The 26,043-nt window shown below is 47.6% G+C and overlaps 1 protein-coding gene across 3 annotated transcripts in view; it reads right to left on the bottom strand.

The window, feature by feature from the left end:
• The window catches only part of TFDP1 (transcription factor Dp-1), a 137,604-nt gene extending 111,794 nt beyond the window's left edge, over positions 1-25,810 (bottom strand). For 2 of the 3 annotated variants that reach the window (XM_074990860.1, XM_074990879.1), the window contains exons 1-3: positions 25,633-25,737; positions 24,539-24,624; positions 5,654-5,720 (exon numbers count right to left, since the gene is read on the bottom strand). In XM_074990860.1, coding sequence (XP_074846961.1) covers positions 5,654-5,720; positions 24,539-24,550 — 79 coding nt within the window. In that variant the 5' untranslated portion in view covers positions 24,551-24,624; positions 25,633-25,737. Of the gene's footprint in view, positions 1-5,653; positions 5,721-24,538; positions 24,625-25,632; positions 25,738-25,774 lie in introns of those variants that run through there. The other variant, XM_074990869.1, reaches the window with a different exon arrangement.
• Between the last annotated feature and the right edge of the window lie 233 nt (positions 25,811-26,043).

Genomic DNA, 26,043 nt, shown 5'->3' with positions numbered 1-26,043 from the left:
GGCCACACGTGCCCTAAAAGCGCCACCAGCCCCCAAACATCCCCTCCCTGCACATGCTGAAGCCTTCCCTACTGCATACAACACAACAGAGCCCATGCATGGTCCTGAAGCTCACAGACAAGAGCCATGGACCAACAGCAGCCCCAGGCCCACATGCTCACCCTGGCTGGGTTGCTGGCCACCATCCTCATGGCCACCCTCCAGCAGAGGAGACCTGGTCCCAGGACCCCCAACGAACCACAGCCCCGGCTGTGACCCTCACCCAAGCCATCCAGTGCCTCTCGAGCTACTTGATCTACTGGTCCTGGGTGAGTTGGATGACACGTGGCGGCTGCAGAATTTTTGCATGGGGAAAGAAACACACTTGGAGCTCTTTAGCTGGCTTGCCTCTGCCCTCCAACACCAGGATGCCCACATGTGGCCCTCCCTGACCCTGGAGAAGCGCAGGGCCTTTTCCATTTGGAAGCTGGACACGCTGGACAACTACCACTCCATGGGACAGCAGCTCAGGGCAGGCAAGTCAACCACTGGGGCTGTCCTCATGGAGGTAAGGCATGCTCCACTCGCAAGCCCAGCACAGGGAGGAGGCAGCTGCCAGGGCCAGGGGCACCCCTTCATGCACTCACAAGTGAGCTCGCTCTCCCCTCATCCCCTGCAGGTCGTTATGGCAATGGAAGCAGTACTGCTCTGGAGCGTCAGTCGCATTGGCGACCTAGATGTGGCCGTCTCCAGGTTTGCTGCCATTGGTGGCACACACATCAGCATCCGAGCCCTGGAGCACAACGTCGGCCATTACATTACCTGCAAGGGCTTCCATTCGGTGGTGCTGCAGGCCCTGGTGGACTATAGGGGATGGTTCATCGACATCTACGTTGGCCTGACCAGGCCTGACTCACAACTCTTGGGTCTTCCAGAACTCTAGCCTCTGTCAGAGAACGGAGTGGGGACCTACATCCCAGAGCGGGAGCTTGTGCTCGGGAACATCACCATGCCCATGTATGCATGTATGGTGCGTGACACAGCCTACCCCCTGCAGCCCTGGCTCTTGCAGCTGTACAGAGACTACTGTGACCCCACCCACAAGCTGTTCAACTGCCACCTCAGCCAGGCAGTCTACCTGGTAGAGTGTGCCTTTGGCTGCCTCAAGGCATGACTCTACTGTCTGCCCACATGCCTGGACATTGGGGTGCACAACATCCCCCAAGTGGTGGAGGGGCACGCTGTGCCCTCCATAACCTTGTAGAGGCCAAGGAGGAGATCTACCTTGCAGGGTAGACAGCTGAGGCTGGCCCCAGATATAACCAGCCCACTGCAGCCACCAACTGTCAGGCCCACTGCAATGGGCTCCGGATCTGGGAAGCCCTCCAGGAGAGTTTTGCCCACAGGCCTCACTGATACTCTGTTGGGCATACTCCACAGGCTCCTCTGGCCCACAGTCCCACCCCATTCCCCCAGGACCCCTCCTACCCATCCAACGTTTGCCCTCTCCCCGCCAATAATGAGGGACGTGGTGGTGCTGAAACAAAATGATGTAAACTTTTGGAACAAGCAAAATGACCTCAGAACTATTTACTGGATGGAACTACACACATTGGGAAGGGCTTGCGATGGGGGCAAGGGCATCTGAACTTGGAGGCGGCCCTGGGACGGGGGGAGGGGCATGAGCTGTGGCAGCCACAGATGCCCCCCTGCCCCATGTGTGGGATCCTCAACAGGACTGGGATGGGCCTGGAATCACAGGGAGGTAAGGACATGGAAGGGATGCAGAGGGCTCAGGCTCAGTGGCAGGGCAGGAGAGGACTGGTGGGCAAGGCTCACAGTGGCCAGTATCTATAGTAAGACAGCAAGCAGGAGCTCAGCCAGGAGCAGGGCAGCTAAAGAGGAGAGGAGGGAAAAGGCAGTGAGGGCTGGGCCAGCTGCTCTGTGAGGGCTCTAAAGATGGTCCACCCCCTTGGCCCAGGCCTCCCACCGCCAGGTGTGGTCAGCCTTGTCCAGCATCAGCCACTGCTCTGTCTGCTCATTCTGGTGGCAAAGGGCAGCTGTGTATGCAGCAGCTTCGTCATCCCTTGGGCAGTGATGTGCCTGCCGGCTACGGGCCCGGCCCTCTCTGTCACTGCACCCAGATTTCCTAGCTCCGGTCCCTGGATGGGGCTGGCCTGCCCTGCCCCAGGGTGTGCTGGGGCTCGCCCACTACATGGATGGAGCAGCTGTAAAGCTGGAAGGGGTGAGAAAGAAAGAACATCAGTCCCACAGCACAGCCCTTTGGACCATGCGTCCTAACCCCCATGGGCAGCAGCCCCCACCCCTGGGATGAGGGATGGAGATGTCCCAGGAGCAGTGGCATGTGTGCCTTGCACGGTGAACTCCGCTGCTCAGGGACTCTACAGTGCCTTGGGGAGGGGGCTGACCGTTGCAAGCCCACTCCCACACCTGGGGAATGTGATAAAGGACAAGAGGACATGTGTGGGCACAGAGGGGTCCTGCATGGGTGGCACATGAGCCAGGCACAGCCCAACTCTTCCTGGCCACCCCCCATGCATGCGGCCTGTGGCACTGTCCATGGAGGCAGGTGCTGACTGTTGCCTACAGGCATGCCTGGGGCATACTCCTCAGTGGGGTGTCTGGGGTCAGCAAGGCCATGGCAGGCACTCCCCCACCCCCAAACATCCTAGGGTGGGTGATACACTGGGCTCTTATCAGAGAGGCCCTCACAGATGTCTGGGAACCCCCAGCAAGAGGTGGCACAGCTTGATGAGCCCAAGGACTTGGCAATCACTAGGGTCCCATCTGGTGAGTCGTCCTCAGATAGAGCCTCTGACTCCAGCTCTGGCAGTGGCCTGGCTAGCGGGTCCAGGCTGGTCCCCATCCGGACCAATTCCTCCTCTCGAGTGGCAGGGCGCTGCCCTGCCGCAGTGTTGAGATCAGCACAGGATGGGGAGCTGTCCTCCCCAGGAAGGAGGCTGTTCAGCTCCCAACAGAGGCGGCAGGTAGCCAGTCCTGCCCCTGAGTGCCTGGCGGTGTCTCTGGCCCAGATGTACGGCTGGCAGTGTTCTTTCACCTTGGAGGTACCTGCTCCATGGTCCAGGTGGGGTGTCCTCAGGCAGCAAATCTGGTGGCCAGCCAACCACAGGTGGGGCCTTTGGGCCTCTTCCCTGTCATTGTCCTGAGGAGGTCCTCCTCATGCCAAGAGGCCCAGGAGGTCCTGGAGCTTGGGCTCTGTACAGGAGGGTGCCCTCCTTTTTGTGGCCAGGACAGGCTCTTGGGACCCCTTGGCTGGCTTGCTGGATGCACCTGGGGGTTGCGGGGCGACTGGCTCTGTGCCATGGGGCAGATGTATGTTGCACAGGGTATCTGTGAGGGCGTGGGGCTGTGAGGGTTCTCACCTTTCTGCCTCCACGTTCTCAACTTCCTGCCACGCCTTTACGGTGGCTGGATGAAGGGAGCATAAAGCTCTGACAGCGCTGGCTAGAGTGTCTCCACATGCCAGCTGACCAGCACCATGGAGGACTCTACTTTCAAAAGATAGCCCCTTGGAGCCACTACGCACATTTTTTTTTCCCCCAAAAGATTATTTTGAAAAAAAGGCTCTCTTCCTGATCTGGGAGCGGAAGACAGCTGCTGGAAGAAGAAACATGTTCTTTCGCTTTCAGATCAAAAAAGCGCATTGTGTGTGTACGTGACCCAGGTTTTTCAAAAGAACTTGCTCGTGCAGATGCAGACTTTGAGTTTGAATATTTCCTCTTCATCTTCCTCAGAGCATGTTCACACAGACCTCGAAAACTGCTTTATGGTGAGGGAGTTGACTAATGGCACCAAAGAAGTCTTCAATGCAGATAAAGGCCATGGTCCCAGTGACTGCTTAGGTGAAGTCTGCTGCTCCAAAACCGTACTGGATAAGAAGCTGGACCTCTGTAGCCACTGACCTCGGTCTCAAGCTCGACAGCAAGACACACAAAGTCAGGAGCACCTTCGTGTCTCAAGTGTCTTTACAGAAGACACCTGTGAGAACAAGAATTCAAACCTCCCACAGATGTATTAGGATAGTCCAACTAGAAGCTTTCCAAAAGTTAAAACAAGATTGCATTCTGAGGAGACTCTCATTCCTGAGTCAAGATGTGCCTGTCTCAGAGAAGATAGCAAAACAGGCTGCACCTCTTTTGAGCCCTCCATTGGCTTCAGAAATTCTTGTGATTTTGGGAATAACATAAGGGCAAGTATCTTTAGTAACCTAACAATAACAAGAAACTAATAGCCTGTTTTCTTTCAACAGTTCCTAACTTCTTCCTGAAAAGGAAAGATTTCCATAAGCTGTTGGTGGTGGTGGTGGTGGAGGAACAACCAGCACATATAGAGTGGATATCACCCTAGCACAACAGTTTTCTTCCCATTTGTACTCAATAGACACTACTCTTCTACACAGCTCCACAGCACACCAGAGGCGCCATATCCCATTCAACAGGGATGCTTAGGGTTCTTCAAAGAACAAGCCACTTTGTGGGGCTGAAGTATTGAAACCACATGACTATTGTTTGTTGTAGACTTTTGATCTGAATTTGCTATTGAACATGTAGATGCCAAATATACACACAAGCAGATGTACCTGGTGTTTCTGGGTTCTTTGCATGAATTTTTTTGAAAATAAATGAAAAACATACAATTGTCAATGATAATATTTTTCAAAAATGAAGAAAAATGAAGGCTGGAGTGAGGGTTTGGGGTGAGGAGGGGCAGGAGGTAGATGGAAGCTCAAGGCCAGGGGTCTCAAGGCAGAAGTTGGGATGCAGAAGTTAGGGCAGAGAACTCAGGACAAGGGGCTGGGAGCTGGGTACGCAGCTTAGCGGGGCCACCTGTGGCTGTAAGGGTGACTCTGCTACAATTTAGCTTAATACTCCTGATAATGAGTACAAACTGAAGAGGTACAGAGAACCCACCTCAGAAAATTGTAGCAAAAAATAGGGGAATCAAATTTCCTGTTAAGTTATAAGCTGTTTGCATCTCTTGCCATTGCTAGTTGAAGCGTCCAGCATATAACATTGCATCACTTTTGGAGTTCTTAATATCAGAGATCATATATCACACAAAAAACAATTCTATAGCCTATAAAAGCACAAAAAAGTTCAGATCACCTCAGTAGAGAAGACTCAGCTATTACCTTAATGAATTATCTAGTCAGGAAAATCCATAATTAAAGAACTCTATCTTAAGCCTTGGCTGTAACTTTGAAAAATCTCTTGGGTAAATATTGGCTGCCAACCTCTACTGTTAGGCATACTGGTTCGCAAACCATTAGCCTAGATAGATAAACACAATTTAAACTGATTTGTACTAATCCCTTTTGTCCAACTGATGATTGCACAAGTGCACTCTATGGCTTACACCACCTTTGTGTGTCTACACCAAAGCAACTACACTAATGACTGGCCATCTATGGAACGCCCGACGATACACTTATGAATTTCACACAACTGTAGCCATAGTAAATGTGCAGAATTTGTTTGTTAGTGTTATCAAAATGAAGTGTAAGAAAAGTTTTATAACAAAAAAACTGTGTTGAGGAAGCATTTGCCAAAGCCTTTTATTGCCTGCAATACACTCAAATAACTCTTAAGGCCAAAATGCAAAATTATCCTCTTCCGATAAAGTATTTTCTTACCTTTTCCAGGACTAAGGTTTTGGTCTATAAAAACCTTAAGCTCTCCGTTGGCTTCAATTAGTCCAGCCTAGTAACGAAAACAAAATATGTACATTTACAATAGTTAACAGACAGATATTAAAAGATCTATTGTAATTAAGTTTTCTCCAATCCAGGTTTCCAAATTAAAATTTCCAACTCAATAACGATATTATCTCCACCAAAAATGTCTAGTAAAATATGAAAACTGAAGTAAATAAAAGTTTTGTGAAAAAGATGTTATTTAAAATACTTAAAATTAGTGCTCTTGATTAATCAGATAACTCACACTTAACTAAAAAAATTAAATCACAATCAGTTTTAACGGCACTGCTAAACAAAATATCACTGATATTTTAAATATATTCTACATTCTGTTACAACACAGAATACAAAGTGTACGGGGTTCACTTTATATCAATCATAAATTTGAACTGTGAAATGATAAACAAGAGAAACAGTACGTCAATTTAATTATAAAAATAATGTGGTGCAATCTCAGTTATGAACTTGCGACTTATAAATATTGATTGTTAAGTAACTGTACTGTATGCAAAAACACAACAACATTGTAAAACTCTGGAGCAGGGCTCAGCAGCCCCTGTGAAGGGGTACCAATAAGTGGGAGCTCAGCCCCACCCTGCCTCCCCCCATGCAGTCGGCAGCTTACTTAAAGCCATGTTACCTGTGGATTAAACAAGACCAGTGAATGCTACCAACTACCACCTAAATGGTAAAGCTCTGCATCTTAATTTATTAATGAAACTGTTTTAAGCAAGGCTACTACTGACATTAAAAAAGTATCTCTGGCACTCAGGTCATACATAGAGATTAAAAAGGTCAAATTTCAGCACTCCATCTCAGAAAGATTGCTGACCCCTACCTTACAGCCTAAAAATTCACTCAGTCCTACTTCTTGTTCAGCCAACTGCTAAAACAAAACAAGTTTCTTTACACCTATGAGAAATAAAAATGTTGCCCACTTATTTACAATGTCACCTAAAAGCGAGAACAGATGTTCACATGGCACTTTCGTTGCAGTCACTGCATGGTATTTACATATCCCATAAACTAAACATTCATATGCCCCTTTGTCCTCTCAAATAGTAGCTGAAGCACAAGTTTCCATACTGATGATGCTCATTTAAAAAAAAAAAAGTGTTAATTGCACATCTTCTATTCTGTGTTTTACCCACACTCTGCAATATATTTCATATTATAGCAGTCTTGGGTGACAACCTTGAAAATTATGTTCATGTTAACATTTTCACTGCAGATCTGATAAAGTGCAAAGAAGGTATCCATGTGAGATTTCTAGAAGACAGAACACTTAACCCAAGGTTTAAGAATCTGAAACGTCTTCTAAAAAATCTGAGCAACAAGGTACAGAGCATACTTTCAGAAGTCTTAAAAGAGCAACACTATCGAGGAAACTACAGAACCTGAATCACCAAAAGTTTTCTTCAACTATTTGCTGGTGGCATATGGCATATTATGAAAATAAACATGCATCAATCCTCGCAGCTTCGGATGGTTATCAAGCACAATCCCTTAGCAGCATGGACAAATGTCCACTGGAAAGGCGGTTGAATCACTAAGGAACATATGAAATCTAACACAACTCATACCTAAATATTTTGCAATACTGGCTACATCACACCTGCTTTTATTGTCAGATGACACTAAACAAGAAATGGGCATTATTTCCTAGAACTATAAACAAACTCGCTTCTCTGAACAGACAAGAAGTACAACTGAGTAGACTTGTGGGCTCTCAAGCTTTACATTTGAATACAGTTACTTTATGTACATAATTCTACATTTGTAAGTTCTCTGTCTCATGAAAGCGGATTACAATTCTTGTATTAGGCAAATTAATACACTGTTTTTACTGTGCAAATACTGGTAATCAGAAATATATATATAAAGTATACACTTTGTATTTTGTACTGTAATTGAAATATCTTTGAAGAGTTAGAGAACATCCAAAAACACTTAACAATATGATTAATCATGATTTTTTTAACTGTTTGACAGCCCCACTCAAAAAATAAACATACTACTGGTAACATATTCCCCACAAAATACTAAGATGCTCCCACCAGAAAACAAAAAAGGAAAATGGAAAAACAAATTTCTTCGTTATCCAGAAGATATTTATAAAATTGTTAGTAAAATAATAAGCCTTGAATTAAGAATAAACGTCATAAGTATGGATACATATGGGTGTCCTCTTGACAAGCCTCAACTTCCTGAACTTAAATAACTGCTGTACGTCAAAAGAAAAACCTTCATTTAAAAATAGGTGTCTTAATAATGTCCACTTCTCTCTACCATGAACGTTACCACCATATTGAAATTAAAAAGGCATTTAAAAAATAATGTTACCTGTAAAACTATCATACATCTCCATATCTATTTTCTTGATTTTTTTAGTATATGCAAACTGTTACCCTTCTATTGCTCACAAAAGAAACTCCAAGTCTTATTACATCAAACTCTTTCATATCCAGCAGACCCAGGGACCAGGAGGCTGCCAGGTAGTCAAATATTATAGATAATAGAGAGGTATACCTAGCAAAGCACAACACTAGATAACATCACATAAACCAAGATTAGATAAGTAAGAAAAACAAAAATGTATGCCGAGTACTTTATTTACCAACAGTAGTATTGTACACTGTAAACTTATACTGTATTTGCTGCATGTATTTGTACTTACTTTCACCATACGGTACTTATGGAAAACGTAACTAAAATTTACTTATGGTTAAAATGCCAGTTATTTGAGAGTTCCGGATAATAGAATGCCCGACATGAAAGAGTTTACTGTAACTGCTAAACAGATTAGTTAGCCAGGCCCCACCTGGCAACAGCTGATTTAAAAAAAAAGAGGACAAGCTTTCACAGCATTGTGCCAAAGGGAAGGTTTGCAGGGGCTACTAGAAACCAGAAGACAGAACAAGGCAGGTCCTCAAGGAACAGCCAAGTTATTGAAACAGCAGTCCTCTGGGCAACAGAGTTAAGGTAGCAGCCAGCTAAGATAGAAAAACCGCTGGTGATGTATGTGAACTACTGCAAGGGAGCCCTTCCAATAACAACTACTTTTTGTAGCAGGAGGAGGAAGGGAATCAAAAGACAAAAACTAACACCATGCTGGTATTTCAAGTAAGATAAAAATGGAATTTTAAGTTCAAAATTATTATGGAGAAAGCTGTAGGATTACACGGTACCATACAGATAGATACAGCATTTTCCTTCCCCCAAGAAAGCTTCCAGTGCAACTACATAAAAACATTACCGAATTTTAGCATCAAGCCTACCAACAATGATTCTACTGATTATAACAGTGGGGGAAAAAAAACATATGCCAAAAATCAAGCCCTGGCTCATGGCCACAGATATCCTGATCCTTGTATATGTGTGTGGGGGGCGGGCAATGAGTGGTGCCAAGGGACACTACAGCACCTTGGGTACACTAGCTTTAAACATTATTCAAACGCAAATCTAACCACAGAAATGTAGGACAAGAATATGATTTCTCGACTTGAAGGTGGATGAGAGTGATTTGTTCTTGACAAATCCATACTAACTATTCCTTATAGCCTTATTATCCTCCAGGCCATTACAAACTGATTGATAATTTGTACCAGTATCTTTCCAGATAACTTTCCTTAAGCAACTTACCAGCAAGAAAAATAAAGCTGACTTCACTCTAACAAACTACATGAGATAGAATGTACCCCCGCCCACGCTCCGCACATTATTGTAACAATCTCTGCAAATCTCTGGGCAATACAAGACATATTTGGGCAGTTGAGAAGTGGAAATCTAGGACTGAGGGTGTCCTGGGTTCATCCTATGATAATTCAAGTTGGCAGGAGCCAAAGACATGCGAGCGCGCACGCGCACACACACCCCTACCCCGGGAGTGACTTGCATGCTGCAGACTATTTGTGAGCAGTCCAGACTGGAGACTACAGCAGCAAGAGAGTTGAAGAGTGAGGCTGAGAAACTGAATCTGTAGTCGCCAATATTTTCACGGTCACATCTCCCTGCTTACCGTCATCTGGCCCAACCCCTCCCCAGATAAAGGTAAGCATGGATGTCCTTCCCATGGGCTGCACCCACTAAGTATTCTCTGACTACTCTTGGTGCCTTAGAGTCTGAAGGATAGAACTGAGTACTGATAGTTACTCGATCCCACTGTGAACTTCCTGTGAGCTAGGTGGAAAGCTATGTATAAGTACACATTTTAAAAAACTACAGCCATAAACCAGTCTTGGACACAAGATGATGGAACGATGGAGGTGAAACATCCTGAAGCTGAGACAGCAGATGAACTAAAGTCTCTCCATCTCTAGGACAGGATGAATATCCTCTGCGTTCTTTAGGATAAAAGATAGTTACCTGTTCTGTAACTGGTGATCTTCGAGATGTGTTGCTCATGTCCATTCCAAGCTGGGTGTGTGCACTGGTGCATACCCATTTGCTGGAAGCTTTTTGCCCTAGCCAGTAGCCACAGAGTCGGTTCAGCGCCCCCTGGACAGCTGCCTGTATGGTGGCCCATATATGCACCACCCAACCCGCCCCCCGCTCAGTTCCTTCTTGCTGGCTACTCCAACCGTGAGGAAGGCTGGAGGGTTTTGGAATGGACATGAGCAACACATCTTAAAGAACACCCGTTACAGAACAGGTCACTGTCTCTTCTTCTTCGACTGATTGCTCATGTGCCTTCCAAGTTGGGTAAATATAAGCCAATGCCTACAAGGTGGGGTCGGAGCCCCGAAAGGAATGTAGGACAGCTCTGCCCACTGCAGCATCCTCCTGTGTGTGCTGCATCAATGTGTAATGCACTGAAAACGTGTGTATGGAGGAACAAGGGACTGCTCTGCAGATGTCCTGGATAGGGACTCTGGCCCAGTATGCTGTAGAGGATGCCTGCGCCCTGGTAGAGTGAGCTCTGACTGGGGGAGGGGAGACCCCGACCAGCTAGTAGCACTCCCTGATACAGGTCACTATTCAGGAGGAGATCCACTCAGAGGAGACCGGGAGCCCCTTCATCCCGTCCGCCACTGCAAGAAACAACTGTTGAGACTTTCGGAAGGGTCTGGTCCTGTTCATATAAAAGGCCAGGGCCCTCTGAACATCCAAGGTATGTAAGCTCTGCTACCTAGGCGAGGCATGAGGTTTTGGGTAGAACACCAGTAGGGTGATGTCTTGGTTAACGTGGAAAGGGCAGACCACCTTAGGCAGGAACGCTGGGTGGGGTGTCAACCTGACCTCATCCTTGTGCAACACCATATACAGCGGGTCCACTGTCAGAGCCCTTAATTCTGACACCCTCCTGGCCATGGTAATGGCCACCAAGAATGTGGTCTTGTAACTGAAAAATAAGAGGGAGCAGGTGATAAGGGGTTTGAAAGGGGCCGCCATAAGTTTTGACAATACACTCATCCCTTGTTAAACGAGTACTTTATTTACGAGTACTCGCTTAAACGCGGGACACATTTACTGCCCTTTTCTTCACTGGATGAGTGAACTCCCCCTGCTAATATGAGATTTGCCCCCCGCCCCGCAGCTCCAACCCTCCGCAGTCTGACATCCTGCCCCACCACCCCCCGATGACCCCGCAGACCCAAAGTGCAGCAACTTAAACCCCCCCACCATCGACCACCACACACCCGAACTGCCAAAACCTAAACACACCCGCTGACCCCTGTGCACCCAAACTGCCGCAACCTAACCCCCACACACCCTAAAGCCCCTGCTGGCCCCTGTGTACCCAAACTGCTGAAACTTAAATCCCCTGCTGCTCCGCACACCCAAACCACTACAGCCTAACCCCACTGGCCCCTCAGCCGAAAACTGTCACAGACTTAACCCTCCTGTCTCACAGACCCAGCCTGCAGCAGCTTGAACCCCTCCCCCCACTCCACCACCATCTTTTAACTCTCCCTCCCACTCATGTCTCCAAACTGCCCCCAGCCTTTAACCCCCGCACAACCCCAGGTTCACTTCCCTTTCAAAAGCAGCACCATCTGCTGCCACTCCAAGCACTTGGAACCAATCAGAGACTGTTACACATCCCTTAATAGAATCATAGAACACTAGGACCGGAAGGGACCTCGAGAGGCCATTGAGTCCAGCCCCCTGCCCTAATGGCAGGACCAAGTACTATCTATCTAACCTGTTCTTAAATGTTTCCAGCGATGGAGATTCCACAACCTCCCTTGGCAATTTATTCCACTGTTTGACCACCCTGACAGTTAGGAACTTTTTCCTAATGTCCAACCTAAACCTCCCTTGCTGCAGTTTAAGCCCGTTGCCTCTTGTTCTATCCTCAGAAGCCAAGAAGAACAAGTTCTCTCCTTCCTCCTTTTGACTCCCTTTGAGATACCTGAAAACTGCTATCATGTCTCCCCTCAATCTTCTCTTTTCCAAACTAAACAAGCCCAATTCTTTCAACCCTTTTTCATAGGTCACATTCTCTAGACCTTTAATCATTCTTGTCACTCTTTTCTGGACCCTCTCTAGCTTCTCCACATCTTTTTTGAACTGCGGTGTCCAGAACTGGATACAACACTCTAGCTGAGGCCTAACCAGCGCAGAGTAGAGCGGAAGAATGACTTCTCGTGTCTTGTTCACAACACACCTGTTAATGCATCCTAGGATCATGTTTGCTTTTTTTGCAACAGCATCACACTGTTGACTCATATTTAGCTTGTGGTCCACTATAATCCTTAGATCCCTTTCTGCTGCAGCTGTTCCTAGACAGTCTCTCCCCATTCTGTATGTGTTAAAGTGATTGTTCCTTCCCAAGTGGAGCACCTTGCATCTGTTCTTATTAAACTTCATCCTGTTTACCTCAGACCATTTCTCCAATTTATCCAGATCATTTTGAATTTTGACCCTATCCTCCAAAGCAGTTGCAACCCCTCCCAACTTGGTATCATCTGCAAACTTAATAAGATAAGAATTTAGTGCCCCTCTTACGAGTTTTTGCCTACGAGCAAAAAGTTAGGAACCAATTGTGCTTGTACAGCGAGGGATGAGCGTACCAAATTGAGAGGAGTAGTGGGGGGGTGGGATCTGCAGTTTGACTTTTCCCATTCCTTTCATGAACCTTTTCACCACAGGGTTCGAGAAGATGAACAACATCCCTGGCCCAGGGTGAAAGGCTGAGATGGCTTCCAAGTGCACTTCCAGTGAGGATAGTGACAAACCTTCTTGGCTCAAGGGCAAATAGTCTAGAGTACTTGGTATCAGGGCCTTCCCCGGGGACAGCCCCCTTTGAGCTGCCCAGACAGCAAACCTTTTCCATTTAGCCATATACATTGCCCTTGTGGAGGGCTTCCTACTGTTTAACAATACTTTCCTGACAGGTTCAGAGCACGAAAGCTCCACTGCTTTCAGCCATGGAGCTTCCACACTGTGAGACACAGCATTTGGAGACTGGAGTGCTGAAGTCTCCTCTTCTCCTGTATCAGCAGATCTGGGCATGACAGAAGCACCACTGGGTCGCAGACAGACATCTCCAGAAGGTGTTGTTGAGCCCACACTGGGGCTACAAGAATGACGGATACTTGGTCTGCCTGAATTTTGAGTAATGTTCGGTGGATAAGTAGTACCAGAGGGAAGATGTACAACAGGGGGCCCAACCAGTGAATGGTGAAGGCATCTGCCTAGAAGCCGGGGCTTCAGTTGTGGTAAGAGCAGCATGTCTGGCACTTTGTGTTGAGGTGGGTGGCAAAGAGGTCCACTGGGGACGTCCCCATTTCCAGAAAATTAAATGTAGCACTTCCTAGTCTAACGACCACTCGTGGTCCATGAAGGACCTAGTGAACTGGTCCGCCAGGGAGTTGAGAGCCCCTGGCAGGTAAAACTTATTCAGGAGAACCTGGTGCTGGATGCAAAAGTCCCAGAGAGAGAGGGCCTCAAGAAACATGGGAGAGGAGTGTGCGCCCCCTTGTTTGTTTATACAATACATCGCTGTGGTCTTGTCTGTGCTGACTGCGACACACAGCCCCTTTAAGTTGCTCTGAAACAGTCTGCGCGCCAGCCAAACGGCTCTGAGCTCCAGAACATTTATGTGGAGCTCAGCATCGTCCTTGCTCCACAGGGCCCGAGTTTGGCGCTCCCCTAGTTGGGTTCCCCGACCAAAGTCCAAGGTGTCCATGACTAGGGAGAGGGAGGGTTGAGGAGGGTTGAACGGCACTCTCACGCAGACCAACCAAATGTCTAACCACCGTGTAGAGTCAACAGCACTTGTGCAGGGACTGTCACTAACGTGCCTATGTTGTCCCTGACAGGCCTGTACACTGAGGCGAGCCACAACTGGAAGGGATGCATCTGTAACCTGGCATACTGGGCTACAAGCATGCATGCCACCATGTGGCCCAACAACCTGAGGCATCCTCTGGCTATTGTGGTGGGGAACCTGATCATTCTGTGGATACAAGATGCCATAGCTTGAACCCTGCTGAGGCAGGAAGGCCTGGCTTGCGCCGCTTCCAGGCAGGCACCCACAAATTCCATGACTTGAGTTGGGGTCAGCAGTGACTTTGCCTCGCTTACTATGAGGTTTAATGTGTCGAATGTCTGTCGTATTAACTGCACGTGTTGTGTCACCTGGCGCTGCGACTGACCCCAGATTAGCCAGTTGTCCAGGTAGGGAAAGAGGTGCACCCCTTGTCTGTCCAGGAATGGTGCCACCACTGCCATGCATTTGGTGAAGACCCTTCGGGCTGAGGAGAGACCAAATGGGAGGACTGTGAACCTATGGTCCTTCCCTACCACAAAATGGAGGAACCTCCTGTGGGGTGGATAAATTACTATGTGGAAATACACATCCTGTAAATTGAGTGGAAAATCAGTCCCCTCATTCCAGCATTGGAATAATTAGGCCCAGGGATATCATACAAAACCTTATCTTCTTCCACAAACTTGTTTAGGTTTCGCAGGTCCAAAATGGGCCTTAATCCCACTTTTGCTTTCAGGATTAGGAAGTAATGGGAAGAAAACCCTTGCCCCCAGCATTGTTGGAGAATCTATTCTATAACCTCCCCTTTGCAGGAGGGACTGTACCTCCTGCCTGAGCAACGTCTTGTGAGAGGTCCCTGAAGAGGGACAGGGAGGGAGGGTGGGAAGGGGGTAAGAAGCAAATTGGATAGCACATCCCCTTTCTACTGCATGGAGGACCCACTGGTCAGACGTTATGCTGCACCATGCATCGTAGAAGGGGATAAGTGGGATGAAAATAAAAGTTGAGCTGAACTCAGGTAGTGGCTAGGGTATTGATCCCACTCGTCTTCTCAAAACTGTTGTTTAGACTCTGGTGGAGGTTTTTGGTGACTCTGGCCCTGGGTCTGGTGGCGCTAACGTCTCCTACTGGTGTCCCAGGGCTGTCGCAGGAATCATCTAAACTGGGGTCTCCAGGTAAAGTGCCATCTCTGAGTCACAGGTGTGTGTAGACCCAGCGAACCTAGGGTGGCCCTTGAGTCCTTCAGACTGTGAAGTCTTATTTGTTTTTTCAGAAAATGGAGAGACCCCTCAAAGGGAAGGTCCTGTATAGTTTGTCAGACCTCGCAGCAGAGCCCAGAGACCTGTAGCCATGCTCCCCTTCTCAGGGGTATACCAGAGGCCATAACCCTGGCAGCCACATCTGCTGCATCCAGTGCTCCTCTGAATACGAGCCTCTGCTCGTCCACCACAGCATTAAACTCCATCCTGCTCTCTGGTGGGACCAGTTCCGAGAAGCAGGACAAGGAATGGGCTGTGTTATATGCATGTCTACTAACCAGAGCCTGCTGGTTAGCGATCCTTAAGTGAAGCCCACTGGTTGAATAAACCTTTCTGCCATACGAGTCCAGGCATTTGGCCTCTCTGTTTTCAGGGGAAGGGCCTTGAAACCCTTGTGTCTCACTGTAGTTAGCCACATCCACTACCAGGGAATCAGGGGGAGGGTGAGTAAAAAGGTGTTCGTTGTCCTGGGCCGGGACAAAGTACTAGCACTCGTCCCTTCTGGCCGTGAGTAGGCTGAGGTGGGGCTCTACCACACTGTCTTTGCTGTGTTGGTAACTGTCTTAATAATGGGCAGTGCCACCCTCATGGGGCCAGACGCTCATAAAATGTCTGTAACTGGGTCAGTTACATCCCTGACCTCCTCTACCTGCCCTGGGCCACCCTTCTCAGTAACTGCTGGTATACCCTTCCATCCTCCACTAACGGGGATGCTGAGGACCCCACCAATGCCTTTTCTGGAGAGGATGATGACGACAACCCAGCACCCTCAGAGACTGCCTGCTGGGGGTTCAAGCTCCCCTGTTTGAGGCCCCGGCACCGTGGTCTGTGGTGCTATGCTTGGTGCCTGGGGTGGAACATTCCATAACGATGTAGACCATGGTGCCATCATGCTAGAGTAGCTTGGCACCTGGGACAGCACCAGGCCTGCCAGTGCCGACGCCAATGACACTGTAGTTCCTGGCGCCTGCAGGGGCGGTGCCCAAATTTGGGTCGGTGCCGACTGCAATGGTGCTGGCATTGGTGCAGAAGTTGCCGAGGGCACCTCCTGTGCCATCAGCTCCTGATCCTGCTCTCACAGAGGTGCTCCCAGTGAAGCTGCCGGTGCCGACCTCAGTACCTGGGGAGTGCCAGGCGCCCTAGTAGGGAGTCCCACAGGCTGCCCCTGTGTCTCACAGGCTGCCCATGGGATCCAAAAAAGCCACTGGGGGGGTGCCCTGGGGGGGGGAAGGTCTGCCACCCCCCCACTGTAGGGGGCCAAGACCGGTGCTGATGAACACTGCGCCAAGACAACCTCATGCTCCTGCTCTGAGCCGAGCTGGAGCAAAAAGAGTCTGACTCCAACAACTATGGGAGTGCGATGGGACCCATGATGTTTGCCAGCTCCTGCGTGCCTTGTATTGTGTGATACGGGGCACCGAAGGGGGTAAGTGTTTGCGGGTGCTGAATTGGTGTCAGGAACCATGCTGGTGCCCCTGCTGACTGTCCTGGTGCCTGCACCTAAGGTGCATGCTCCTGTGGCGACGAGGACTCCCAGCATGGTGTCAGAACCAGCATCATTATCTGAAAGAGGCCCTGCACCATACTGAAAGCCTGAGGGCAGCCTCAGAGCGCGGGCCTCACCTCATACTCGTATCGACACCTGCACTTTGTGACCCCGGTCATGATGCGATCTGGTGGACACCTTAGAGGGCTTTCCATGCTTAGCCCTGGTCTCGCCTCTTTTCCTTGTGAGGCACCAGGGATTGACTCCTATGGCATCGTGAAGCACCAGGTGCCAAGTCCTGGTCCTGGGAGCCCTCTGATGGCACCAACAGTGTCAGAGCACTCTGCGCCAATGAGGCACCACTCTGACCTCCCGCCGGGGAAATGTACAGACACAAGGTTGCCTCCATCAGTAAAATCTTCAGCCATTGTGCCCTGTCCTTCAAAGTTCTAGGCTTGAAGGCCTTGCATATAGAGCAGTGTTCTCAGAGGTGAGCCTCACTGAAGCAGCTCAGACAAGTCTTATGTGGGTCACTCTTAGGCATTTGTTTGCCACATTTTAAGCAGGTTTTAAAACCCGGATTGCCGGGCATCCCCAGCGCTGAAGTGCTGAGAGGGGTTCGAGTCCCATGTCGGCTCAGTACCTGTTAAGTAGAACTACATACAACAAAGAGGTGACTACCTGAACTATTTACATCTATTTACACTATCAAATGACAACAAGTAAAAGCTACCAGGGAACACACAAGTGAGAGAGCTCCAACAACTGACAGTGCAGCAAGAAGGAACTGATCTGGGGAGGGTTGGGCATTGCATATATGGGCCGCCATACAGGCGCCACTCCAGGGGGTGCCACACTGACCCTATGGCTATTGACTAGGGAATCATAGAATCATAGAACACTAGGACCGGAAGGGGCCTCGAGAGGCCATCGAGTCCAGTCCCCTGCCCCGACGGCAGGACCAACCACTATCTACACCATCCCTGATAGATATCTATCTAATCTGTTCTTACATATCTCCAGCGAGGGAGATTCCACAACCTCCCTTGGCAACTTATTCCAGTACTTGACCACCCTGACAGTTAGGAACTTTTTCCTAATGTCCAACCTAAACTTCCCTTGCTGCAGTTTAAGTCCATTGCCTCTTGTTCTCTCCTCAGAGGCCAAGAAGAACAAGTTTTCTCCCTCCTCCTTATGACACCCTTTAAGATATCTGAAAACCGCTATCATGTCCCCCCTCAATCTTCTTTTTTCCAAGCTAAACAAGCCCAATTCTTTCAGCCTTTCTTCATAAGTCATGTTCTCCAGACCTTTTATCATTCTAGTTGCTCTTCTCTGGACCTTCTCTAATTTCTCCACATCTTTCTTGAATTGGGGTGCCCAGAACTGGACACAATATTCCAGCTGAGGCCTAACCAGCGCAGAGTAGAGCGGTAGAATGATTTCTCGTGTCTTGTTCACAACACACCTGCTAATGCATCCCAGAATCACGTTTGCTTTTTTTGCAACAGCATCACGCTGTTGACTCATATTTAACTTGTGATCTACTAGAACCCCTAGATCCCCTTCTGCTGTACTCCTTCCTAGACAGTCTTTTCCCACTCTGTATGTGTGAAACAGATTATTCCTTCCTAAGTGCAGCACCTTACATTTATCTTTATTAAACTTCACCCTGTTTACTTCAGACCATTTCTCTAATTTATCTAGATCATTCTGAATTATGACCCTATCCTCCAAGGTAGTTGCAACCCCTCCCAGCTTGGTATCATCTGCAAATTTAATAAGCGTACTTTCTATGCCAATATCCAAATCATTAATGAAGATATTGAACAGAACTGGACCCAAAACAGACCCCTGCGGAACCCCACTTGTTATGCTTTTCTAGCTGGATTGAGCACCATTAACAGCTACTCTCTGGGTGCGATTAGCCAGACAGTTATGCACCCACCTTACTGCAGCGCGATTTAAGTTGGACTTGCCTAGTTTGTCGATAAGAATATTATGCGAGACCGTATCAAATGCTTTATTAAAGTCTAGGTATACCACATCCACTGCTTCTCCCTTATCTACGAGTCTCGTTATCGTGTCAAAAAAAGCTATCAGGTTGGTTTGACATGATTTGTTTTTTACAAAAGCATGCTGGCTGTTCCCTATCACTTTACTACCTTCCAAGTGCTTGCAGATGACTTCCTTAACTACCTGCTCCATTATCTTTCCTGGCACAGAAGTTAAGCTTACTGGCCTGTAATTTCCTGGGTTGTTCTTATTCCCCTTTTTGTAGATGGGCACTATATTTGCCCTCTTCCAGTCTTCTGGAATCTCTCCTGTCTCCCATGACTTTCCAAAAATGAGAGCTAACGGCTCAGCTACCTCTTCTATCAGCTCCTTGAGGATTCTAGGATGCATTTCATCAGGCCCTGGTGACTTGCAGACATCTAATTTTTCCAAATGGTTTTTAACTTCTTTTTTTATTTCAAAAACTAACTCTACCCCTTTTCCACCAGCATTCACTATGTCAGGCATTCCTTCAGATTTCTCTGTGAAGACCGAAACAAAGAAGTCATTAAGCATCTCTGCCATTTCCAAGTTCCCCGTTACTGTTTCTCCCTCCTCACTGAGCAATGGCCCTACCCTGTCCTTGGTCTTCCTCTTGTTTCTAATATATTTGTAAAAGGCCTTCTTGTTACCCTTTATGCCTGTAGCTAGTTGGAGCTCATTTTGTGCCTTAGCCCTTCTAATTGTACTCCTGCATTCCTGTGTTATTTGCCTGTGTTCATTCTTTGTAATTTGTCCCAGTTTCCATTTTTTATAGGATTCCTTTTTTAGTTTGAGATCATGCAGGATCTCCTTGTTAAGCCAAGGCGGTCTTTGCCCATATTTACTATCTTTCCTACATAGGGGAATCGCTTGTTTTTGGGCCCTTAATAATGTCTCTTTGAAAAACTGCCAACTCTCCTCAGTTGTTTTTCCCCTCAGTTTTTCCTCCTATGGGATCTTACCTACCAGCTCTCTGAGTTTACCAAAATCTGCCTTCCTGAAATCCATCATCTCTATTTTGCTATTTTCTCTCCTACCAGTCTCCTACCAGCAACTGGAAATGCACCAGCGCACACACCCAACTTGGAATGGACATGAGCAACACATCTCGAAGAACACCAGTTACAGAATAGCAATCACTCAAAGAAGGTAATACTGCATGAAGAAGACTCCTCCTCTGTACTCTGGAGACACCTCCATTACAGCTCCTAGAAAAAGCACTTCTTTGCATAACAGGATCTCATAAGAAAGACCCATAAAGAAAAATGGAAATGGGTGGGCTTAGCAACGATGTTGATCATTGTCACCTCATGACCAACAAAAACTAGTGAATAGGGGAAAGATTGCTTCCAAACCTCACAGGCTTTCAATTGGCTCTGGTATGACTCTTGACACTCCCATCAAACATGCTGCTTCTGGAACAGCATGTGACAGCAGTTCAATGTCACTGCAGTAGTGAGGTCTTTCTTGGAACAATCTTATACTCAGAGTTGACACCCCAATTAAATGCCCTCTGCTGGGACTGGTATTTATAGCTTCCAACAGGGAACTGGTATATAGCTGCAGTCTTGCATCTGAATCTTCAACTGACCATAGTGCTTTATTCTCTCTATTGATAAAGCCCTCCATCCCTTCAAAGGCTAGGTCCTCTAAGTACACCTTTCCCCTTTTGCTATGCCAGATACCAGCAGCCATGAGGACACTCTTAACACCCCGGAGTATAGATATCATGGCCAAACTGAACGCAGCCATGGCCCCCCGCCAACAACAATCTCCTCCATTTTGCCTTCTTATGATGTTCTGTAGCTGACATCTTCAGCAGGAAGGCAATGCCTTTGGAAGCATGCTATCTCTCCCTCATCCAACGAACTCAGGGGGACTTGGGCGGGGGGGGGGGAAGAGCGAGAAAGAGAATAGCCAGTGTCTTCTAAAGTCCCTTGGAGCATGCCCAGCACGGCTGTAGGGAAGTAGCCTTTTCCACCCAGCAAGCCGGGCCCCCACCTCCCCAGATAGTGCAGGGGTGGTAAACCCCATTACATGTACTTTTTACTCTGTCTTCATCAATGACCATGTTAATTATGCCTGGAGCTACCACAGACTTAGCAATAGCTTTTGGGCCTTTGCCATGAGAAAAAAATTCATTAGTACTTTTCCCAAACTCAGCATTTTGCCACTTATTGGCCGTGTCTACACTAGCCCCAAACTTCGAAATGGCCATGCAAATACCCATTTCGAAGTTTACTAATGAAGCGCTGAAATACATATTCAGCGCCTCATTAGCATGCGGGCAGCTGCGGCACTTCAAAATTGACGTGTCTCGCTGCCATGTGGCTCCTTTTTGAAAGGACCTTGCCTACTTCGAAGTCCCCTTATTCCCGGAATAAGGGGACTTCGAAGTAGGTGGGGTCCTTTCGAAAAGGAGCCCCATCGGGATGAGCCGCACGGCGCCTAGCTGCGTCAATTTCGAAGTGCTGCAGCTGCCCGCATGCTAATGAGGCGCTGAATATGTATTTCAGCGCTTCATTAGTAAACTTCGAAATGGTCATTTGCATGGCCATTTCAAAGTTTGGGGCTAGTGTAGACATAGCCATTATCAGTTGTAGGCTGAAGACTGTCTGACAGATTGTGAACATGACACTAAGATCTTCAAATAAAGATTTTTTGAAAGATTGATCAAATGTTTTAGTAAAACACAAATTATTTTCTCTCTACTTCCTCTGCTTAACTATTTTGTAATTATGTATATATGCATTTACACGCATGAGCAGTTCTACTGAAGTCCATAGGATTATTAATATACAAGGTGAAGAATGTGCAAGTCTCTGCATGATAAGAGCCTAAAAATTAGGGAAGCTTTTCCTCTTGTAATTTGTCCATTATTTCAGTAAGGAAAGAAGTTAGGCTTTGAACAGTAATTATGACGTTCACACTTCTTTTTGAAAACTGGAAATGGCAATTAGGCTACTGGTGTGGTATTATCACTAAAATACACACTAAGTTTTTGCAAATTATTCTGCTTATACTCCATACCATCTGAATTGGATGTCTGTCTTACACTAATGTACCCCAGGTACTCTGCTTGCATGCTCTTCAACACTAATCAAGTTCTTCCTCATTTCCTAATTTTCTAAATTCACCCACATTTTTTTTTTGATTAGCAAAATTTGTCAGGGGAATGAAAAAAACCCATATTCCTGACTGACATAAGTTTCACTGATGAAAGCATTGGTGTGGACAGACTGCTGTTGCACATACACATACAACATTGTGGGGTCAAACTTAGCTACGACAGATCAGGAAAGGGATCTTGGAGTTATAGTGGATAGTTCTCTGAAGACATCCACGCAGTGTGCAGCGGCAGTTAGTAAAGCAAATAGGATGTTAGGAATTATTAAAAAATGGATCGATAATAAGACAAAAGATATCATACTTCCCCTATATAAAACTATGGTACGCCCACATCTTGAGTACTGCGTGCAGATGTGGTCTCCTCACCTCAAAAAAGATATATTGGCATTAGAAAAGGTTCAGAAAAGGGCGACTAAGATGATTAGGGGTTTGGAACGGGTCCCATATGGGGAGAGGCTAGAGAGACTGGAACTTTTCAGTCTGGAAAAGAGGTGATTGAGGGCCAATATGATAGAGGTATATCAAATCATGAATGGTGTGGAGAAAGTGAATATAGAAAAAATTATTTACCTTTTCCCATAATACAAGAACTAGGGGACACCAAATGAAATTGATGGGTAGTAGGTTCAAAACTAATAAAAGGAAATTTTTCTTCACACAGCGCACAGTCAACCTGTGGAACTCCTTGGCGGAGGAGGCTGTGAAGGCCAGGACTCTATTAGGGTTTAAAAAAAGAGCTCGATAAAGTTTTGCAGGTTAGGTCCATAAGTGGCTATTAGCCAGGGGTAAAGTACGGTGCCCTAGCCTTCAGTACAGGGGCAGGAGATAAATCACTTGATCATTGTCTTCTGTTCTCCTTCTCTGGGGCACCTGGCATTGGCCACTGTCAGCAGACGGGATACTGGGCTGGATGGACCTTTGGTCTGACCCAGTATGGCCATTCTTATGTTCTTATGCACTGACACTGCATCTGATGAAGCTGGTCTTTGCCCACAAAAGCTTATGCTCCAAAATAGCTGTTAATCTATGAGGTGTCACAGAGCTTCTTGTTGTTTTTGAAGATACAGACTAACTCGGCTACCCCTTTGATACACTGACACAGTGGCACTCACTGAGGGTGGTTTAAATTATGCTGGTGGGAGAAATTTCTCAGCATATAGTGACTATATGGGAGATTTACAACAGTGAAGTTCAGCTCTATGGTACACAGAGAACATAGTTTAGAACAGATTTAAACAAATGGACTTCAGTATCTCTGTCATTGTTAACCATTTTCTATTTCATCTTTTCAATGGGCCTACTCTCTTGTTTGAGACCCTTAAGACTGTCAGCTATCTTTAACATACTGTCTGAGCTGTGTTAGGCTGTAGCTTCACAAACAAGCATTCCCATGGCACTTTAGAGACTAATTTTTATATATAATTATTTAATATTTACAATAAAATATATATTAAATATATTATTTATAATTTTACATATTTACTAATTTTTATAACAAATTTGCTAGATCATGAGATTCCATGGCTTTTACCCACAAAAGCTCACGTCCTAATACATTTGTTAGTCTAAGGTGCCACAGGACTGCTTGTTATCTTTAACATAATTCACTTCCTTTATCTTCTCCTGGAAAGCCTTGACTGTTTTTATTAGGGTTCGTTTTCCTTTTTCCGCCCCCCTCAGCCATGTCAATTCTCTACAATCATAATTAATTAAACCACACGCTACTTAATTTCTATCTGCACCTCACTGTTCAGAAGATTGCAATACCTTCTCCCATCAAACTTTACACCAAATTTAAAACTTGTTTTAAATTTTGTTTTTCAGAAAAATACGACAACACTTATCAATATACAAATCAAAATATCAGCATACTTTACTAGCAATGTAATGTTAGTATGACAGTCTAATGATATTAAATGAAGACTGACAGTGAACAGATAGTTTATATTTAAAAGCAGGTTTAAACGTAAGCCAGTATTTTCTGCTATAGAAATATTAAAAATGCAAACTTAAAAATAGTTCAGTAAATAAATAGACTCTCTTTTATTACCACTCACCCCTGGGTTTGTGGCTTAAAATATGATGTATTCTGTGGGGAAAAATTAAGTGCCACACCCCAAATGCTACTGGCATTAACTAGGTTTATTTTGTCTGTCTCAGAACAGAAGCAAGAACGGGCATGGTAACTATAGGAGCATCTCCCCCTTAAAAATATGGTACTTCCTAAACATAGTCAAATGGCAGGACAGGGCAGGGCAACACTGACAGTAAAATAGGTAACAATTAAGGTACTTGACAATCCTCAAACTGAATATTAACTTCATTATTTTATTTTTTAAAAGCCCAGCAAAACAGTGAAAAACAGTTTTCACAATCTCTACTACAAGTATACAAAATGCTGCATAACAAATGCTTTTCTGCAAGATGGTGGCTTTTTTGTTTTGTTATACAGAACAAATGTCTGTAGCTCTGTCAAATCTTAAGCCTTTTATAGCACAAGAGCTCATTATTATATTCCAAACATCCTGTGTGAAAACAGACAGGTGCACTGAAATTCTATTTTAAATAAGACCCAAAAAGGTCCTCCTAGCCCTAATGACAAGTGGGGTATGGCCTCCTTTGTTTGTACCAGAAAAATCATGGAAATAGTCTATTATTCATACGTGCACATATGACAAAACAAGCATACTTACATCTTTTGCCATGTTACCAATGCCTAGAAATCAGGTCTCTTAAATGACTGCTACCCACAGAAGGAAACAGGGATGGATGCTATTTTCTACAAAGAAAGTCAAGACAACAACAGCTATCACAGTGAAGGGCAAAAGTCCCTAAAATGTAATTTATTAACATGCAGACACTCCTCTACTTCAGAACGTGGCTGGCAATATTTTAAAAGTTTTCTAACGTCATCAACTTACTGTGGGAGCTCAGCCTCACAACCCCCCAGGGGAACGACCCACCCTGCAGCTCGGGGAAGCTGTCACAATTCGCAGCCTACCCCCAGGGCCTTCCCCACCCCAAACATACATAGGGGAGCCCAGCAGGCGGCAGGGGCTGGCAACCTAAGCCCACTCCGGGCCGGTCACGGTCCAACTGCGCCCCCTGCAACGTTGCCACACAGGCCGGGTCTTGGGGGAAAAGGCTCTATACCGGATCTGTCAGGTTCGCTCAACACTAGGCCTTTGGGGGCCAGCCGCGGTACCCGGCGGCGGGCGCAGGCAGCCGGGCCACAGCTGCCTGGGAGGACGCGGCTCCTCACAGACTCGCGGCCCCAACAGCCCCACAAACCACCACCCCGCTCCTGCCCCCGGCCGGGGCCCGACCGCCGGCCCAGCGACAGAGCGCGCCAGACTCCGGGCTTGGCTGACACACACAGAGGCCGGGCGCACCGACGCCCCCCCCCCCCCGGAGAATCCCGCACCCCCTCCCGCCCAACCCCATCCTCCGCCGCGGCAGCACCTCCCACATGCGGAGCGGCGCCCGCACCTGAGCAGCCGGCGGCAGCGAGCAGGCTCCCGCCGTCCCCTCCCGCCCGCCTGCCCCCACACAGCGCCGCTCTGCGGAGACACTGCGGGGGGGGCGCCGACTGCACATGTGCAGCTCAGGGGCCTCCAGAGTGCGGGGGAGCCCGCCCCCCCGCAGCCAGCCGGGCTGTCATCGGCCCCAGCCCCCAATAGGGGGTGTCGCGCCTGCCCCTCCCCCCCTTGTCAGTCGCACTCGTGCCCCCGACACATGCAACCCCCCGGCCCCGTGGCTCGCTCTCCTGGCCCCGCGCGCCGCACACCTGCGCAGGCTCCCCTCTCCCCGCGGCGGGCTCGCTGTATGGGGGCGGGGGCACGGCCGCCCCTCCCCGGCTCCAGCACGCGGACGCGGCCCTAGCAAATTTTTTCCGTTGGCAGGAAAAAAAAAAAAAAATTGAAACTTACACTTTTGTACGTCCCACCGGCGTGACGCTACGCGCTGACGTCACGAGGTGCAGCGTGCCTCGCACAGAGCCCACGCGGAACGGCGAGGGGCCCCTCCGCACCCAGACACATGCCCCCTCGCGCCTGCGCGGGCTTTCGCGCCCTTCTACTCCCCGCCCTCCTCGGCAGCGAGCGCGCGGGAAGCAGGGGCGCGAGAGCGGGCGGTTGGGCCGTCGGAGGCAGGGAGCCGTTGCGTAGCGGCACGTGGCGTCACTCGAGGGGGGGTGGCC

Source organism: Carettochelys insculpta, chromosome 1 (assembly GCF_033958435.1).
Source record: "Carettochelys insculpta isolate YL-2023 chromosome 1, ASM3395843v1, whole genome shotgun sequence".
Taxonomy (NCBI): Eukaryota; Metazoa; Chordata; order Testudines; family Carettochelyidae; genus Carettochelys; species Carettochelys insculpta.
The sequence above is the reverse complement of the archived record's forward strand: the minus strand, read 5'-3'. Positions and strand labels throughout refer to the sequence as shown.